Genomic DNA, 20,300 nt, shown 5'->3' on the forward strand with positions numbered 1-20,300 from the left:
ATGATACAAAAATATTCAGTGATCAGCCTAAACTTAAAATCTATATGCCTAATATTATGTTTGTTCCCTTGGTGCCATCATCTTAGCTCCTGTCCCATTGAGGCATGGACTTCACAAGACTTTTGAATGTGTCCTGTGAAATTTGGCACCAATACCTTAACAGCAGAGCCCTTTAGGCTCGGTTCACACTGCACAGATGAAATAGTAAAACTGATCCGTGGAGTGGTCGGTCAATGCACTGTATCCGTTGCTCTGGAATTGTTGCAGCCGGCCCAAACTTGCAGTCTGTTCGGCGGAACAGGTCGAACGGATCCGTTCTAACAAAGAAATGTGAATGGTTCCTATGAATTATCATAGGATCCATTCAGCTCTGTTAGGATCCGGTATTGTTTTGTGGCAATGTGAACTGGGCCTAAGTCCTGCGAGTTGCACCGCAGGGTCCCCATGGTTCTTCTAGCACATTCCACCATTGTTCTATCTGGGGAATTCGTAGGTCAAACAAAAAGTGATCAATCAGATCATGCCATCTTCTCCTATTGTTTAATTGGCTAGTTCTGATGTTTATATTTTCATTGCAGGCCTTTTGGCATGGTGGTGGTGGGGGAGGGGGGGGGCGTTTCAGTGGAGAAGAGTTCATTGATACTCTGACCAGTCTGCAGCTACAATTGCCCATATGGGGCCAGTTTTGATCCACTATGTGTCATGTAATCTTCTGTGGGATTGGACCACATAGGCTACCCTTCACTTCTCCTCAGTAAGCCGTAGGTGGCTATGACCTAGTTGCTAGCTTTCCAGTAGGTCCTTACTTGAACCGTTTTAAATTATGAACCCCCCACAAGGCCTGCCGTTTGAGAGATTCTCTGAACCTGCGATCTAGCCATCTCCATTTACATACTAAGTCATCTTGGTTTTGAATGTTTCGCTCAGGAGCCAAGACTGTTAACCAATACTGCTAAAACAAAATCATATAATGAATGTTGTGGAAAAGTACGAGCTATAAGTTCTCTCATACAAAAGTGTGTGTGATAAATTGAAGTAGTTGTCAGTGAACTTCACAACACTCTTTGTACCAACGTTTTGTACTTTTCACCAGCAAGTAGGCTTCTCCTTGTTACAATTCAGGTCTTTTCTTCATACCAGCAGGTTATATATATAAACATACTGAGTACCCAGACAGAGTATAAGGGACTAAAAGAGACCACAAAACCCTTTTACAAAAAAGCAACAGTTAAAATATGAACATGTGAACAGAAAAATCTTATAGCAGCATGTCCTTGGCAGGAGTTGGGCAAGGGATGATTTCAGGAAGCGTTGAATAAAAATATTTTTTATTTGTTTTTTCCTTCTAGATATATCGTGTATACTCGAGTATAAGCCGATTTTTTTTTAGACCAAAAAATGGTCCAAAAGTGGGGGTCTCGGCTTATACTCGAGCCACCAGTTGCTGATGCCACCTCCCCATGCTGGCGGTGATAGCTGCGTGTCCCCTGGCAAAGCAGAGTGCTCTCTGCTAACTATTCCCTTGGCTTGGCTTGGTTAATGGTCGTTAGATACCCGCATGCTGCCCTCGTCCCCCCCGGCAGACCGGAAGAGTATGCAATAGTTCATTCTGTGTTCTGCCCCCCTTCGAGCGTCTGCAGCTTGCCTAATTACCAGCTGTTAGATAGCTGCATGCTATCCCTGCTCCCCCAGCAGACCAGAGGTGTATGTTGTAGTTCCCTCTGTGTTCCACTTCCCATTCGAGTGTCTGCGGCTTGCCTGAATAACAGCCGTTAGATGGTCGTGTGCCCACCCCCCTACCAGCCAGAAGTAGTACAGAGTAGTTTCGCAGACCGTCTGTGTTCCTTCGGTCCCCCTCTGAGTGTTCCTCGGCAAAAGCAAAGCCCTGTATGGTGCTTTTACTTGCTAGTGAAGTGAGCACCGCAATGATTTCTCTATAGCTTGCAAATTGTAGTCTCTGGTCGTTATGATGCCTTCTAGTGGCACCTGTGAACACAAGCACATCTGCAAGGGGACTTACAAAGAGGAAACATTGCGGTGCTGACTAGTGATAAAAAGCACCATACAGGGCTTTGCTTTTGCTGGGGAACACTTGAAGGGAGACAGAAGGAACATAGAGGGTCTGCGGAACTACTCTATACTACTTTTGGCTGGTAGGGTGTCGGCACATAGCCATCTAACTCTGTACATGGGAATGGGGGAGAGGCAGGGGGCCTTACTAACTACATTCTGCTCTGGCACGGGTTGGGGTATTCAGTGGGTGGCACATGGCCATCAAAATCTGCCCAATATCTGCACACAGCCATAAAAATCAGTTAAAGCCCACACAAAATCTGCGAGGGCCGACAGTACTGTGCACATGGGGGGCTTACACCGTCGGCTTATACTCGAATCGATCATTTTTTCCATACTGTTTAGGTAGAAGTTGGCGGGTTGGCTTATATTCGGGTCGGCTTATACTCAAGTGCATACGGTAATACTTTAAAACACTAAAAGTAGCATATTTTCTATTTAAACAGTGTATGATGGAGCAAGTTATGCTAGGCAGAGAGCAAATATTAGCTGTATATACAGTGCAAAATGTTAATAACCAGGCTGTTTTACTTGTTTTATTTTGCTGCCCAAAATAGTTAATTTATAGTCATGGAAGTGACAGCTTCTGTCTTGTTGGTACCTTGGAATATAGTAAACATCACTGATAAGGTAATTTAAGCAATAAAAGTTTTCCTGGCAGAATACAACTTCTGAAAGTAGAGGGAGATAAAACTATGAACTACTGACATTTTTCTAACTCTGGGACACTTATTAGGCTGGCACTAAGCAAAGCCAACAAAACTTTTTATCTAGTTTGTAAATGTTTAAATATAAAATAAAACCATAGGATATCTAAAAAAGTCATTTTTTTAGAAGTAGGAGCATAAATACAATTGTTTATCTCATCGGTTTATTTTCACCTCGGGTTCACTTTAAAGATCAAACAACAGAAATAGTATGTAAATATTTATATTCTTTAGTATTGTCGTGACCATTCTGTTCCAGCAATGTAACCATAAGTATCTCTTTTATTCCCTTCAGACAATAGTACAGGAGTTGCACAAAGGCGAGATTCTCATGGACACATTCAATGAACTCACCAACAAAATGCTACGTGATTACAACTCTGATGATACTAGAAAGGTGAAGGAAGCCAGTGATCAACTGTATATGAACTGGGTCAGCATGAATAAGAGGTAGGAATGTGCTATTTTGTCGATCACAGACCTTGGCTATGAGTCAGTATTATGCAAAATGCTTTTTTGTTTTAAACAGATAATGCATTGAAAGCCAGCCTATCATGAAAAAAATCAAGTTTCTCACAAATGAATAAATGCTGTAAGCATTCTCTAATATTATTTTCAGAGCAAGTTAAATCTATTTCTTGCCATCAATACACAATGTGGCCTTTAAAGTGGATCCGAGATGAACTTTTACTCATTGCATACTTGTGTTCCTTTCCTATTGTGTATAGGGCATTCCTCAAGCCAAATACTTTTTTGTTTTTGTTTTAATACTCTAATTCCCTATAAACTAAACAAGCCTCGCCCACAGGTTTTCAGAGTGCCAAGGCATTTTCAGACAGTAGCAAGGGCTCAAGGGAGCTCAGTCTGGGCAGGAGGAGGGGGGGGGCATTACTAGCCAGAGATTTCAGAGGCGGAGGAGAAGGGGGGGATTAGGTTTTTTTCACAGGCTGAGTGCACAGGCTGAGTTTACAAACAACTTGGCTGCTGTCATTGTATCACAGGAAGAAATAATCGTATTCTATTGAAGCTGTTTGCAGCTAGATTTTCTGTGTAAACTATCTAAACTTTAGATAAGATATATAGACAAGTTACTTGTTATAGTTAGTTTTTCATCTCGGATCCGCTTTAAGGCCAGTTTTACACTTGAGGTGTGCGTTGGAGTGAGATGCCCCCGCATCGCAATGCACAAAATCACAAACATAGAACCTTGCGGCAGAGTACCCCACACTCCCCTTGCCCAGCGACATTCTTACTGCTGGACAGGAAGTACTTCACTGGCATGCGCAACGCTGCCGCCAACCTTTTCAAAAGGTACACATTGCCCATTGACTAACATTACTTCCTCTGCCGCAAAAGTCCGGCGGTAACACGATGTTGCCCCTGCGTCCGCCAAGCGGCAAATCAGGCACTTCCGTTGCAAATCGATGTGGTAAGTGTGCATTGCCTTATATTGCCGTTGCGTTACCCTGCAGTAAAACATGTGCCACAATGCAAGTGTAAAAGGGGCCTAAGACTCCATTTTATGTTTTACACCTGGACTTTAGATGAGGTCAAACTTACAAAAACTGTAGACATATCTAAGGCCGGATCCACACTTTCGTAAAAATTGCCGCGATCGCATAAATGAAAAAACGTACACGATCACAGCGATTTTTGCTGAGATTTTAATGAAAGTAAATGGGAGCAATTATTTAACAAGCGTGAATCGAAAAGCAAACGCTCACAAAAGTGCTTATAGTGTGGATCCGGCCTAAGAGAGTGTATTGTTTTACTCATACACTATTTGGAATGGAAGTTAAAAATTAGCTCTAATACCGGTAGTTTTTTTTTAATATAAAAATGCATATTTACCAAATAGATTAGCTCCACTCTGTCTCCTTATTGCTGCTGCCATACACGTGCCTGTTTGTCTCTTGCTTTCTCCCTTGATTGATGAGCATCTTACCTACCCCTACCATTACACAATCACTAATCGACTCTTGTAGTGGTGCAGACAGTGTGGCGAAAGAAGCGCCAGAGCAGCCGGTCAGTCTCAGCTGTCCTGCAGTTTAGTATGCACAGTGATTTATGGGATGCATTGCGATCGGAGGGTCCGTGCAGCAGTTCCCACTGAAGTTAGAGCACTGTGGGGGGAGAATGAATTTTAGACATGAAGGCTGCTTAGTTGGGGGAAGCTCTGAGGGGGAAGATGTGAATGAAAGCTGAACCCTCTTCATTTTCCACCCTCATGAGGTAAGGGCAGTTTGCTCTTGAAATCCATTTGGTTATGTAAAACCCTATCTCATCTCATCTGATTAGCAATGCACAACGTTTTTTTTTTTTTTGCAGTAAATATATTGAAATTTCCTGCTTGTCAGATTTGTGTTGCCAGATAGAGGGGGTTCTCTTTTCTCCAGTGCTGGGCAGATGGCTCTTGGGTGTGGAGTATGCTCTGTGCCTTCTCTAATGTAGCATGTATACTGCGGCCCATAATCCCCCTTGATGCACCAGCAAGAGACAGACCAGCAGATTGTGTTGGCTGAGCACAGGCCAAGGACATTGTTCTCCTATTCACCCCGCCCCCTCTATGCCACTGTTGGTTGCTATCCTGTTGTCCCCTTCTCACCCCTTTATAACAACAGAACACTTCTCTAGCCTGTAGGCAAGCAAGATATTTGTACAGCACTCCGCCCCAAAATGACAATCTGACTGGGTATGATGCAACTTGGGAGGCCAGCAATGCTGTTGCTGGGCAGGAAGTACATCACTGGGATTCCCGTCGGTCCGCGCATGCGTGCCATGCTCTTGTTGCTCACACTCACTTTGTCCCCCATTTACTTGAATGGTTGACTGGAACGATAACATGCTGCGTACTTTACAACGCCATTGCGGCAATTTGAAGGCTTCGGCCGCGATGCATGGCATCCACTTTGCTAGTCTCCATAGACTTGCATGTTCCTTGCAACGAGCTGTGGCAGGGGGAGAGTATTGCGGTACGACACATGGCGTTCAGTGTGCAAGGGGCCTGAAATGCAGTTTAGGAGAATAGGCCAGAATTGTGAACGAAAAGGTATCTGTAAAAGTGAATGAAATAGCAAGCCTCAGATCACCTCATGCAGCAGCAGGTTTGAACAAGATCTAAATTTTATCGCCTGGAAAATCAGAGGAAGAAGGTAAAAAAAAGGTCATTAGCATTCAGAACCTTAGACAATGATTCTCGTACAATAAACAGAAGGTTGTCTCTTGCTGATTTTGTATCTAAAAGTGATAAAATACCACTGCTGTCTGAGGATAACATTAATGCACTTTTTGGCAGAGTATGAAAGTTTGATGCAGGGTGGCACAGCAGAGCTGTCTGGAGTGATGAATCATGATTTCAGCTGTACAGTGATGCTGCAGACAGATGACTAGGAAGATCTGGTGAGAAATAGAAAAGTTGGTGTATCTCTGCAGTTAAAGAGGAACTCCAGTGAAAATAATGTAATAAAAAAGTGCTTCATTTTTACAATAATTATGTATAAATGATTTAGTCAGCGTTTGCCCATTGTAAAATATTTTAAATCCCTGATTTATATTCTGACATTTATCACATGGTGACATTTTTACTGCTGGCAAGTGATGTAGCTGCTGCTTGCTGTTTTGGCAGTTGGAAACAGCTGTAAACAGCTATTTCCTACAATGCAACAGAGTTCACAGACAGGAAACTGCCAAGAGTACGTATTCAGAATTTATTTGTGGTAGGGGTTTCACCACAATATCAGCCATACAGCGCCCCCTGATGGTCTGTTTGTGAAAAGGAATAGATTTCTCATGTAAAAGGGGGTATCAGCTACTGATTGGGATAAAGTTCAATTCTTGGTCGGAGTTTCTCTTTAAGCACTGAGGTGGTAGTATGGAGATATCAGTGATAGTGAGCTGTGAAAAGTCGATTAGTCGATTAAAGCCACTGAACACAGATGAATATTGAGAAGACTTTTTTTTTTTTTTTGAAGAGCTGATTTGAGTGATTTATAACATGACAGTTTCTCTGACTACAACACATAGACCCATTGTCCTTGTGTTCTCAGGGGCGCAGCTTAAGTTTAGGTGGCCCCAAGCAGTCGATAACCTGAGGCCCCCATCCATGAAAAAATGGCCAAAACATGATGTGGGAGGAGCCAAATACTAGCAGTTTTTAGGCTAAATTGCACCCCAGGACGACGGTGTAAAATGCGCCCCCCACCCACGTGGAGACAGGTATAGGTGCCCCCAGTATAGGTAGCCCGTATAGTTGCCCCAGTATAGGTTAGATAGGTAGGTGCCCGCAGTATAGGTTAGATAAGTAGGTGCCCGCAGTATAGGTTAGATAGGTAGGTGCCCGCAGTATAGGCTAAGGGCTTGATTCACTAACCGGCGCTAAGCCGGTCAGCATGCCTAAAGAGTTTGTGGGCGCAAAGTAGGGCGCAAGGTACTTTGTGCTTGCCTGTTTGCGCGCAGAGTGGTGCGCAGAAAACGTTGCGTGGTGCGATGATAACGTTGCACTGGATGCACCTTAAAAGTTGCATTAGGTGCGCCTAAAACGTTGCACTCGGTGCGACGATTTAGGCGTAACTAATGCGACTTTTAAGCTGCATCCAGTGCAACGTTATCGTCGCATGACGCAACGTTTTCTGCGCACGAACAGTACTGTTTTGCGCGCACTAACATTTGCGCGACACTTGAAAACCTACTCGAAAACCTACTTAGCGCTATGGCGCTCATGGTTAGCGCCAGTTAGTGAATCAAGGCCTAAATAGGTAAGTGCCCACAGTATAAGTTAGCTGTTTGGGTTTGTAGTTTCTGGGGGGGTTCAGCGCACCTCTGATTGGAGGCCATTTGGAGGCGGCCTGGTGTTGCGCTGATCCACCTTTTGCGCAATTCACAGTATAAGTTAGATAGGCAGATGCTGCAGTATAGGATAGATAGGTAGGTGCACGCAGTATAGGTTAGATAGGTAGGTGCCCGCAGTATAAATTAGGTAGGTAGGTGCACACACGCAGTATAGGTTAGATAGGTAGATGCTCCCAGTATAGATTAGATAGGTAGGTACCCCTCAGTAAAGGTTAGATAGGTAGATGCCCCCAGTATAGATTAGATAGGTAGGTACCCCTCAGTATAGGTTAGATAGGTAGATGTCCCCAGTATTGATTAGATAGGTAGGTGCCCCTCAGTATAGTTTAGATAGATAGGTGCACGTACTATAGGTTAGATAGGTAGGTCTCCCTCAGTATAGGTTAGATAGGTAGATACCCCCAGTATAGGTTAGAGAGGTAGGTACTCCTCAGTATAGATTAGATAGGTAGATGCCCCAGTATAGATTAGGTAGGTAGGTGTACACAGTATAGGTTAGATAGGTAGATGCCCCCACTATAGATTAGATAGGTAGGTGCCCCTCAGTATAAGTTAGATGGGTAGATGCCCTCAATATAGATTAATTAGGTAGGTAGGTAGGTGCACGCAGTATAGGTTAGATAGGTAGATGCCCCCAGTATAGATTAGATAGGTAGGTACCCCTCAGTATAATTTAGGTAGATGCATGCCCCCAGAATAGGTTAGTTAGGTAGGTGTCTACAGGCAGCATAGGGGCGGGGAGTGGGCAGAGAGAAGTTTCAACTCACCTGGCTTCCTCCGCACACATCCTCTATCTTCTTCCTGTCCCGGCTGGCGGAGTCTGTCGCATCGGTAAGACGTCCCCCTGTGAAGACATGCGGTTACATCATCACAGGGGGCGCTGTTACCATAGCGACAGATGCCGCACTCTGAGACAGGAACAAGATAGAGGCTGTGTGCGGAGGAAGCCAGGTGAGTTGAAACTTTGCTCTGGTTGCCGCCCCCGCCACTGCGCCCACCCTCCTGCCCTTCGCCGCCAGCAGCAGAGTGAGGCCCCCCTTCTTGTGAGGCCCCAAGTGGGGGCGTGGCTCGCCTGTATGCTGGCCGTGCCCCTGTGCGTTCTCATCTGGTTAGAGTTTTGATTTTAAACCCTGTAGAGCAGGGGTCTCAAACTCGTGGCCCGCGGGCCATTTGCGGCCCTCGATACAATATTTTGTGGCCCGCACCGGCAAAAGCTTCCTTATAGTTCGCCTCATTGCTCCCAAGTAATCCGCCGCATCCCCGCCGCTAAACGAGGGCTGCAGAGCCCCCAAATCGCCCGGGGGGGCTATCCGCCGGCATTTCCTGGAAGGGGCAGAGCTTTCAGCTTCAGCTCTGCCCCTCCTGACGTCAATCGCGGCGCATCGCCGCCTCTGCCCGCCTCTTTCACTCTTCCTTCACAGAGAGGGGTGGGGAGAGACGGCGATGCGCCGCGATTGACGTCAGGAGGGGCAGAGCTGAAGCTGAAAGCTCTGCCCCTTCCAGGAAATGCCAGCGGATTGCCCCCCGGGCAATTTGGGGGCTCTGCAGCCCTCGTTTTACGGCGGGGACACGGCGGATTACTTGTAATGGGAGCACTGAAGCGAACGATAAGGTAAAATAGGCAAAATAGTTTGCTTCAGTGTGAATTTAATTTTAAAATAAAAAATCAATGCAAGGGACGGTTGGAGTTGTGTTGGGCTGCTGATTGACTTTTTTTTGTGAAATCCCTTATGCGGCCCAGCCCCATCCTGACTTTGCCTCCTGCGGCCCCCATGTAAATTGAGTTTGAGACCCCTGCTGTAGAGAGTATTTGGCTTTATGCTAGATATAAACTAGCCAGGAAACAGATTTCCAGTGCTAACCAACTGGTTGAAAGTATCCAAACTGAGTGGAGCAAACCTAAAAGAAATTTCCTGAACCATTCCAAATTGTACTTATCTAGAAGCTGTGCTACTTTAATGTGCAATGATTTGGTGTTGAAATCTCAAAGTGTACCTCTATGCAGTGGAATAAAGATGGTATTGTGTCTCCTGTGGCCAAGGTGAAATCCTGTAGTCTATAAATTAGAGATTGTTTTCAGTGGATACTTAAATCGTATTCCTTAGATTGCTGTATTAATGGCTCCTTGACATGCTTCCTGATACCAGCTGCTCTTGTTTTCCTTTTGAAAAGTTCTAATCAGAAACATAGGGACAAGTGGCTAATTGATCTTCACCAGAGCACCCTTGGGACAATGACACATTAGTTACCCATTGTAGGCAATGGATTCTTGTTGCTGGTGTCCACCAGGTTTCAGCTCCTAAGATGCCCACACTGATGACAGTGAAAGCAGGTGATACTGCAATGTGGAGAGACATGGCTGTGGTCTGGGCTGGTGGAAAGCATAATTAGTTGAGGTCACAGGTCAAGGTCTCAACTGGGGCAGAACATTATTTGTGGCCAGAAAGGCAGATTATTAACAGAAGCACTGTATCTAGAGTAATCAGGATGGCCATTTTCAATAGGAACACATGTGGCAGCTACTGATTGGAACTATGGAAAACACATCAGGCTGATAGAGCTATCAGCACTGAATACTGCAAAACACAAGAGGAACAATTGCTCTCACCCAGACAGCACTCTGCCATTTATATTGGTCTGTAAACAGCCCATCAGTCAATGAAAGGTGCAAATACATTGCACCTCTGTCTACAATACCAAATCAAGCAGGAGCTGAACAATGCAGCCATAAACATGGGAGAGGGTTCGCAAACAGTCATAGACTGCATGACCAGCAGGTGGCACCATGTGCTGGTAACCTCTCTCACCCCCCCTCCCCCTTCCTAACTCTAACCTACATACTAGGAGCTGCAAAGAAAAATAATTATGAATTAAAACCACAAAGACTGGTTCACATGAAAGGTGGGTGCCTCAGGCTCTACCACCACCCGGGATCCCCAAACCCACATGCAACACCAAGGGGGAATGCAGGTGAGCCCCAGAGCTGCCACCACCAGGGGATTCACCCACACTACCCCTCAAAGCTGATTCCAGAACACAAGAGGAACAATTGCTCATTCCCAGACAGCACTCTGCCATTTATATGGGTCTGCAGACAGTCTGTCAGCCAATAAAAGGTGCAAATACATTGCACCTGAGTCTACAATACCAAATTAAAGTGGATCCGAGATAAACTTCTACTCATTGCGTAATTGTGTTCCTTTCATATAGTTTATAGGGCATTCCTCAACAGTGGTGCTCAGCAGAGCTCGAATATTCGAGTAGCTCGAATATTCGAGCTCTTTTTCAGCTATTCGAGCTCGGTATTCGAGCTCCGAATAGCTGGAGCTATTCGAATGGGCTATTCGAGTGAACTCGAATAGCCCATTCACTATTCGCGCTATTCGAGCTAACAGCGCTATTCGAGCTCGAATACCGAGCTCGAATAGCGTCATAGCCCAGATTGATGTCCTTAGAGCCAATCAGAGGGCTCCCAGGCCCTCTGACAGCAGCCAATCACTGAGGGGGACCCTGGCCAGCCCCTACCCTATAAATAGCGGCCGCCATGTTCCGTTTCTCCGTCCTTGCCTGACTTTGCACAGAGAGAGATCTGCTCCTTTGTGCGTTGGCTTAGCAAGAGCTTTATTGTGGTCATTTACCTAGCGTTTTTGCTCACATACACCTCCTATATACACCTATATTGTTGTTAGTTAGATAGACATTGTATTTTAGTTAGTAGCTTTTGTGTTACATAGAGAGAGAGACAGCTGCTGCAGGCTTACAGCTTTAGGCCTCAGGGCCTTGCCTGTGTGGGCAGCTGTTCTCTCCTGTCCTCTGTTTATTTCTCATCTATACCAGTATTTCTGCTGTCCTTTAGTACTGATTGATTGTATTTTGTATTGTAGTTATATACTGTAACTGTACTAGGACACTCACTCAGTCACTGTTCATAGGCTACTAGCTCCTGCGTGTGCGTGCACTCACTGTCTGTGTACTGTACACACACTCTATTTCCTTCTGAATAGTTATATACTGTAACTGTACTAGGACACTCACTGACTGTCACTGTTCATAGGCTACTAGCTCCTGCGTGTGCGTGCACTCACTGTCTGTGTACTGTACACACACTCTATTTCCTTCTGAATAGTTATATACTGTAACTGTACTAGGACACTCACTCACTGACACTGTTCATAGGCTACTAGCTCCTGCGTGTGCGTGCACTCACTGTCTGTGTACTGTAGTGTACACACACTCTATTTCCTTCTGAATAGTTATATACTGTAACTGTACTAGGACACTCACTGTCACTGTTCATAGGCTACTAGCTCCTGCGTGTGCGTGCACTCACTGTCTGTGTACTGTACACACACTCTATTTCCCTCTGAATTGTTATATACTGTAACTGTACTAGGACACTCACTGTCACTGTTCATAGGCTACTAGCTCCTGCGTGTGCGTGCACTCACTGTCTGTGTACTGTACACACACTCTATTTCCTTCTGAATAGTTATATACTGTAACTGTACTAGGACACTCACTGTCACTGTTCATGGGCTACTAGCTCCTGCGTGTGCGTGCACTCACTGTCTGTGTACTGTAGTGTACACACACTCTATTTCCTTCTGAATAGTTATATACTGTAACTGTACTAGGACACTCACTGTCACTGTTCATAGGCTACTAGCTCCTGCGTGTGCGTGCACTCACTGTCTGTGTACTGTACACACACTCTATTTCCTTCTGAATAGTTATATACTGTAACTGTACTAGGACACTCACTGTCACTGTTCATAGGCTACTAGCTCCTGCGTGTGCGTGCACTCACTGTCTGTGTACTGTACACACACTCTATTTCCTTCTGAATAGTTATATACTGTAACTGTACTAGGACACTCACTGTCACTGTTCATAGGCTACTAGCTCCTGCGTGTGCGTGCACTCACTGTCTGTGTACTGTAGTGTACACCCTCTATTTCCTTCTGAATAGTTTTATACTGTAACTGTACTAGGACACTCACTGTCACTGTTCATAGGCTTCTCAGCTCCTGCGTGTGCGTGCACTCACTGTCTGTGTACTGTACACACACTCTATTTCCTTCTGAATAGTTATATACTGTAACTGTACTAGGACACTCACTGTCACTGTTCATAGGCTACTAGCTCCTGCGTGTGCGTGCACTCACTGTCTGTGTACTGTACACACACTCTATTTCCTTCTGAATAGTTATATACTGTAACTGTACTAGGACACTCACTGTCACTGTTCATAGGCTACTAGCTCCTGCATGTGCGTGCACTCACTGTCTGTGTACTGTACACACACTCTATTTCCTTCTGAATAGTTATATACTGTAACTGTACTAGGACACTCACTGTCACTGTTCATAGGCTACTAGCTCCTGCGTGTGCGTGCACTCACTGTCTGTGTACTGTACACACACTCTATTTCCTTCTGAATAGTTATATACTGTAACTGTACTAGGACACTCACTGTCACTGTTCATAGGCTACTAGCTCCTGCGTGTGCGTGCACTCACTGTCTGTGTACTGTACACACACTCTATTTCCTTCTGATTACTTATTGTAATTTCTAGTTGTACTTACTGTTACTACTTACTGTACTAGTAGGGACACTCAGTCACTGTTCATAGGCTAGCTCCTGCGTGTGCGTGCACTCACTCACTGTCTGTGTACACACACTCTATTTCCTTGTGATTATTACTACTGATTATTGTAACTTCTAGTTGTACTTACTGACTCTGTTACTACTTACTTACTGTACTAGACACTCACTCAGTCACTGTTCATAGGCTAGCTCCTGCGCGTGTTTGCGCGTGCGTGCACTCACTGTCTGTAGTGTACACACACTCTATTTCCTTGTGATTACTACTGATTATTGTAACTGCTAGTTGTACTTCCTGACTGTTACTACTTACTTACTGTAGTAGGGACACTCACTCAGTCACTGTTCATAGGCTAGCTCCTGCGCGTGTTTGCGCGTGCGTGCACTCACTGTCTGTAGTGTACACACACTCTATTTCCTTGTGATTATTACTACTGATTATTGTAACTTCTAGTTGTACTTCCTGACTGTTACTACTTACTTACTGTACTAGACACTCACTCAGTCACCTCGCCCACCAACCCACTCCATTAAAGTACCCCACTTTTCACCCGCCCTTTTAAAAAACTTTTGTGTTTACGCCCACCGCCGCGCCACCATGCACAGTTCCGCAGCAGCAGCGTCAGTGGCTAACATTCCTCCTATAGCCACTGGCCGTGGACGCCTTGGGCGCCGCCCAGCAGGAGCATCTGCAACTCACGCTGCAGAGACACAGCAGCAGCAGCGTGTAGCACCTGCTCCGATTTTCCTCCAGCCGGGTCGGAAACGTCCCATTGAGGAAAAGGATGCAGACACTGTGGTGCAACTGATGACGGAGGATGAGCAGCCCGCCATCAGCTCTGCATCCGAGGCCTCCACCCTCACCACCACCACCCCTGTTCGCAGCAGCCGCCCAGCAGGGCCTGGGGAGGAGGCCAGTTCACCGTCAGTCGCCGACCTGTCACTCAGCACTCTTTTGACCCCAGGCATGATGAGTCAATTGTCTGCTGTTGTTGGCGATTTGGAGGAGGAGATGCTGATGGGCACTTTGGGGGATGAGGGATTGGACAGCAAGACTGTGGCGACAGTCAAGCAGCCCATCCATGCATCAGGAGAGGAGTTTGGGGGGTCATCATCCCAGCAGGACATGTTTCAGGAGGGGGAGGATGATTATGACACGGTGACAGACAGAGACTGGGTGCCACCAGCTCCAGGGGATGTCGTCATCAGCAGCTCTGAGGAGGAGGAGGAGGATGCGCTTGTGGGCCTTGCAAGGAGGCGCATCATTGCAAGCATTGGCAGCAGTAGGCAGGTCCCACAGCCTGCTGGTGTCTCAGGCTCAGCAGCAGCAGCATCTGCCAGTACCACCACCAGCCGCACCCAAGCCCCCCCCCCAACCACCACAGGGAGACAGGCAGCAGCGGTTCCATGCCGTAGGGGGTTGTTTTTGTCACCAATCTGGCGCTTTTTCACCATGCCCACAGTGTACAGCAAGTACGCCACTTGCAACCACTGTCAGCAGAAGTTGAGCAGAGGTGCAGACCCCTTAAAGTTCAGCACCAGCTCGCTCTTCAACCACCTTGCTGCGAAAAAATTTCCACCAGCATGAGGAGTTCCAGAGGCTGAAGGCATCTGGTGCTGGCAGTGGCACCACACCCATCACTGCACAGCCTTCAGCAGCAGCAGCAGCAGCAGCCACCCGCCCTCCTGCTCCTCCAGCAGCACCAGCAGGAGTGCGGAAACGCACTGCTCCTCGCCCCTCTGCAACTCCTGCCGCCGACACTGAGGCCTGTTCTGGCAGCCAGTCCTCAGTGGCCTCCTCTGCTGTGTCTGCTGATTCCCGTGCCAGCAAAAGGCCACGCCAGAGCCTTTTGAGCGAGTCCTTCCAGGGGGTGGTTAGGGCTCTGCCTCCCAGCAGCCGTCGCGTGCGGCAGCTGAACGGCTTGCTGGCGCACGGGCCATGTGCTCCCAACTCCTGCCGTACATGCTCGTGCAGGAGGGGAGCGACATGCGTGCGCTGCTTGCTTGCGCAGCCCCAGACTGGCAGCTCCCCAGCAGACACTTCTTCGCCCGCAAGGCCATTCCTGCACTGCACCGCTTTGTGATGGCCAATGTGGAGCGAGGGCTGGAGCACGCGGTTGGTGAAAGGATCCACGTCACCATGGACTCCTGGAGCAGCCGCTTCGGGACAGGCCGCTACCTGTCCTTCACTGTCCACTGGGTCAGCTTGGTGGAAGGGGGTGAGGATGGGAGAGCAGCAGCGGGCACAGCAGCAGCAGCAACACAGTGGGTGGTGCCACCCCGCAGGGTCGGGGGAACTGCAGCAGGTTCCTCCGATCCTCTGCCATCCTCCGGCACACCTGGCCAAACCCCCCGCCTCAGCAGCAGCGTGAAGGCCCGCCACTGCCAAGCGCTGCTGCACTTGGTCAGCCTTGGGAAGACCAAGCTGACGGCAACCCATGTGTTGGCCAAACTCCAGGAGCAGGAGAGGATTTGGCTGACCCCCAGAGGCCTCAGAGTCGGAGAGGTGGTGGCCGACAATGGGGCCAATCTGGTTGCCGCAATAGACAGGGGAAACCTGACCCACATCCCCTGTCTTGCCCACGTGCTGAACCTGGTGGTGCAGAAGTTCTTGCGCACCTACCAGGGGATGGGCGAACTGCTGGAAACGGCAAGGAACGTTGTGCGTCACTTCCGGTGCTCGGCTGCAGCCTGTGCGAGCCTGGAAGACGTGCAAAAGGAGCTGGAGCTGCCACGCCATCGGCTGATCCTTGACGTTCCGACTCGCTGGAACTCCACCCTGGCGATGTTGGAGCGTCTGGTTGAACAGAAGCACGCTGTCAACCAGTACCTTGCCCTGGCCACTGTTTCCGCCGCTCAGAGAAGGGACAAGACCAGCAACATCCCGTCCATCGTCCCCGATGATGACTGGAGGCACATGCAGCAGGTGTGCTTAGTGCTGGCTCCCTTTCTGCAGGCCACTAACATGGTGAGCAGGGACCATGCTATGGTCTGCGAGTGGGTGCCCCTGGTTTGTCTGCTGAACAGGGCCCTCGATGCTTTGCTGGAACAGGGAGCGGCAGCCTTGGACCAGCAGGAGCGGCAAGCAGCTGCACAGTCCACCTCTGAGGGGGAGGAGGAGGAGGACTTGGTGGAGGTCCCTGACCTTGCTGCTGATGAGGGGGATCAGCACAGCGCAGCTGAGTTGGTGCGGGGGTGGAGAGAGGATGAGGCGGCTGAGGAGGACAGCACTGCCGTCGATGTGCCAGCAGACGTGGCCCGCCTCTTCCCAATGGCAGCGCACATGCTGACGTGCCTGCGCAGGGACCCCAGGGTGATCCAGATGAAGCAGAGGGAGGACATCTGGATCAGCATGATGTTGGACCCGCGCCTCAAGGGGAAGTTGAGCCAGTTCCTGCCGCCTGCAGGAGGAGACCCAGCGCAACAAATAAGGAGCTTGCAGCAGGCCCTTGTTGAGCGCTTGGAGGAAGCCTTCCCCCAGCCTTCCACCCCCACTGTCCAGCCAGCACAGAGGCAGCAGCAGGTGCCTGCATCCAGCAGCAAGCGCCCCACAGACCTGCTGTCTCTCAGCCACGAGCTCTACAGGACTGTAGAGGCTCCGGCAGCAGTGACTAGAGAGGAGGTGCATGCAGCAGCATCCTCCTCCGGTCACAGCCAGCGCCTGACCCGCATGGTGGCTGACTACATGGGGTCCTACAGCGGGCTTGACAGCGATGCCCCTGTTGATCCCATGGAGTATTGGGTCAAGCGCCTGGAGATCTGGAGCGAGCTGGCGCAGTACGCCCTGGAAGTGCTGTCCTGCCCCCCTTCCAGCGTGCTGTCCGAGCGCTGCTTCAGTGCAGCTGGTGGCGTGGTCACCGAGAAACGCTCACGTCTGTCTCACAAGTCTGTGGACAGACTGACGTTTCTCAAGATGAACCAGGCGTGGGTGGAAGGCGAGTTCCTGGCCCCTGTTGTCGGCGAGAGGGGGACATGAACTGGCTGCCGGAACTTAGAACCATCGTTAATGTGCCTTACCACCCTTTACCACCTCCTGGCTCCTGCTCACTAATCCAGCCTGGTTCACTTTGACTATTACGTCGCCTGCAGCCACACATTTTACAACTACAGTGGGCTGCTGTGTACTGCCCTTCTGCTGTCTGTCTGTGTTTCCCACTGCCAGGGTACACAGATTTACCTTCTGCTGCCACTCTGCCACCAGCTATTACGTCAAAAAATAGCTATATCTGTGTAATTGGTTGTAAAACCAAAACTACAAAACCATAAAAAAAAAAAAAAGGTTTAATTTTTCTGAGGTGCCCGGGTTGAAAACTGTGTTGTCCCAGTTGTGTATTGGACACGATGTGGGCTGCACGACCGCTGTCTGGGACCTCCTGTTGTGTTTATTTATGCCCTGGTATCACCGCTAGGTACCAGGGCTTTTATGTCACGCTGCCTGCCTGCTGCCACACTCACACTACTCCTCCATTCTTCCTGCTGCTGCTGCTGTCGGTCTGTGTTTCCCACTGCCAGGGTACACAGAATTACATTCTGCTGCCACTCTGCCACCAGCTATTACGTCAAACAATAGCTGCTCACATTACTCCTCCATTCCTCCTGCTGCTGCTGCTGTCGGTCTGTGTTTCCCACTGCCAGGGTACACAGAATTACATTCTGCTGCCACTCTGCCACCAGCTATTACGTCAAAAAATAGCTATATATCTGTGTAATTTGTTTTACAAACAAAACCAAAAAACCATTAAAAAAAAAAAAGGTTTAATTTTTCTGAGGTGCCCGGGTTGAAAACTGTGTTGTCCCAGTTGTGTATTGGACACGATGTGGGCTGCACGACCGCTGTCTGGGACCTCCTGTTGTGTTTATTTACGCCCTGGTATCACCGCTAGGTACCAGGGCTATTATGTCACGCTGCCTGCCTGCTGCCACACTCACACTACTCCTCCATTCCTCCTGCTGCTGCTGCTGTCGGTCTGTGTTTCCCACTGCCAGGGTACACAGAATTACATTCTGCTGCCACTCTGCCACCAGCTATTACGTCAAACAATAGCTGCTCACATTACTCCTCCATTCCTCCTGCTGCTGCTGCTGTCGGTCTGTGTTTCTCACTGCCAGGGTACACAGAATTACATTCTGCTGCCACTCTGCCACCAGCTATTACGTCAAAAAATAGCTATATCTGTGTAATTGGTTGTAAAACCAAAACTACAAAACCATAAAAAAAAAAAAGGTTTAATTTTTCTGAGGTGCCCGGGTTGAAAACTGTGTTGTCCCAGTTGTGTATTGGACACGATGTGGGCTGCACGACCGCTGTCTGGGACCTCCTGTTGTGTTTATTTACAGCCCTGGTATCACCCGCTAGGTACCAGGGCTATTATGTCACGCTGCCTGCCTGCTGCCACACTCACACTACTCCTCCATTCCTCCTGCTGCTGCTGCTGTCTGTCTGTGTTTCCCACTGCCAGGGTACACAGAATTACATTCTGCTGCCACTCTGCCACCAGCTATTACGTCAAACAATAGCTGCTCACATTACTCCTCCATTCCTCCTGCTGCTGCTGCTGTCGGTCTGTGTTTCCCACTGCCAGGGTACACAGAATTACATTCTGCTGCCACTCTGCCACCAGCTATTACGTCAAAAAATAGCTATATATCTGTGTAATTTGTTTTACAAACAAAACCAAAAAACCATAAAAAAAAAAAAAAAAAGGTTTAATTTTTCAGAGGTGCCCGGGTTGAAAACTGTGTTGTCCCAGTTGTGTATTGGACACGATGTGGGCTGCACGACCGCTGTCTGGGACCTCCTGCCTGCTGTGTTTATTTACAGCCCTGGTATCACCGCTAGGTACCAGGGCTATTATGTCACGCTGCCTGCCTCATTGACTGCCTGCTGCCACACACTCATCCTCCTCCTCCTGCTGCTGAATTTACCTCCTGCTGTCTGTGTGTTTCCACTGCCAGGGAGCACATACAATGGCGCTTCCAACATGCGTGCGCCACCAGCTATTTGTTACGCTCAAAAATAGCTGCATTTCTTTAAAAAAAAAATTGAAAAGAGAAATAAGTGAAGAAGAAGAAGAAGACGATATAGAAAAAGAAGGAGAAGAAGAAGAAGGAGAAGAAGAAGAAGAAGATGAAGAAGGAGAAGAAGAAGAAGATGAAGAAGAAGAAGATGAAGAAGATGAAGAAGATGAAGAAGAAGAAGATGAAGAAGAAGAAGATGAAGACGATGAAGAAGAAGAAGAAGATGAAGAAGAAGAAGATGAAGAAGAAGATGAAGAAGAAGAAGATGAAGAAGAAGAAGATGAAGAAGAAGAAGATGATGATGAAGAAGATGAAGAAGAAGATGAAGAAGAAGATGAAGAAGAAGAAGAAGACAATATAGAAGAAGAAGATATAGAAGAAGATATAGAAGAAGAAGATATAGAAGAAGAAGAAGAAGAAGATATAGAAGATAAAGAAGAAGAAGAAGTATATATACAGTACTGAACAAAATTCTGGACACAACTTCTCTTTCCACCTTTTTTTTTTAAAGGAACATCCCCACATAATCACTTGCTGTTGTTACTTGGAAAAAAAGATGTTTCTTGCATCATTCACCCTCAAAACAAGTGTTGGAAGCTATTTAAGGCCAATTCGAATAGTCAGCTCGAAAAATGAGCTCGAATACCGACTCGAATAGTGAGCTCGAAGTCCGAGGTCGAATCGAATAGTAAAAATTATTCGACTCGAATATTCGACTGACCTCGAATAATTTACTATTCGAATTCGACCAAACTCAAATTTTAAAAAGGGGTATTTGAGCACCACTGTTCCTCAAGCCCATTTTTTTTTTTTTTGTTTTTTGTTTTAATACTCTAATTCCTTATAAACTAAACAAGCCTTGCCCACGGCTCCTTTTGTGCCTTGGCACTGTAGCAATGGCTTATGGGAGCTCCGTCTGGGCAGGAGGAGGAGGAGGTTACTAGCCATTGATTTCAGAGGCAGAGGGGAGGAGGAGAGGGGACTGAATTTACACACAGGCAAGCTGATAGCATCTCCAGCCCTCAGCCTGCGACAATGTGACAAACAGA

At 47.6% G+C, this 20,300-nt stretch overlaps 1 protein-coding gene across 7 annotated transcripts in view; it reads left to right on the top strand.

The window, feature by feature from the left end:
- The window catches only part of UTRN (utrophin), an 863,547-nt gene that overhangs the window by 372,981 nt on the left and 470,266 nt on the right, over positions 1-20,300 (top strand). For all 7 annotated transcript variants that reach the window (XM_068232090.1, XM_068232089.1, XM_068232092.1 and 4 more), the window contains one exon: positions 3,076-3,230. In XM_068232090.1, the coding sequence (XP_068088191.1) occupies positions 3,076-3,230 (155 nt within the window). The remainder of the gene's footprint in view (positions 1-3,075; positions 3,231-20,300) is intronic.

This window comes from Hyperolius riggenbachi, chromosome 4 (assembly GCF_040937935.1).
Source record: "Hyperolius riggenbachi isolate aHypRig1 chromosome 4, aHypRig1.pri, whole genome shotgun sequence".
Classification (NCBI taxonomy): Eukaryota; Metazoa; Chordata; class Amphibia; order Anura; family Hyperoliidae; genus Hyperolius; species Hyperolius riggenbachi.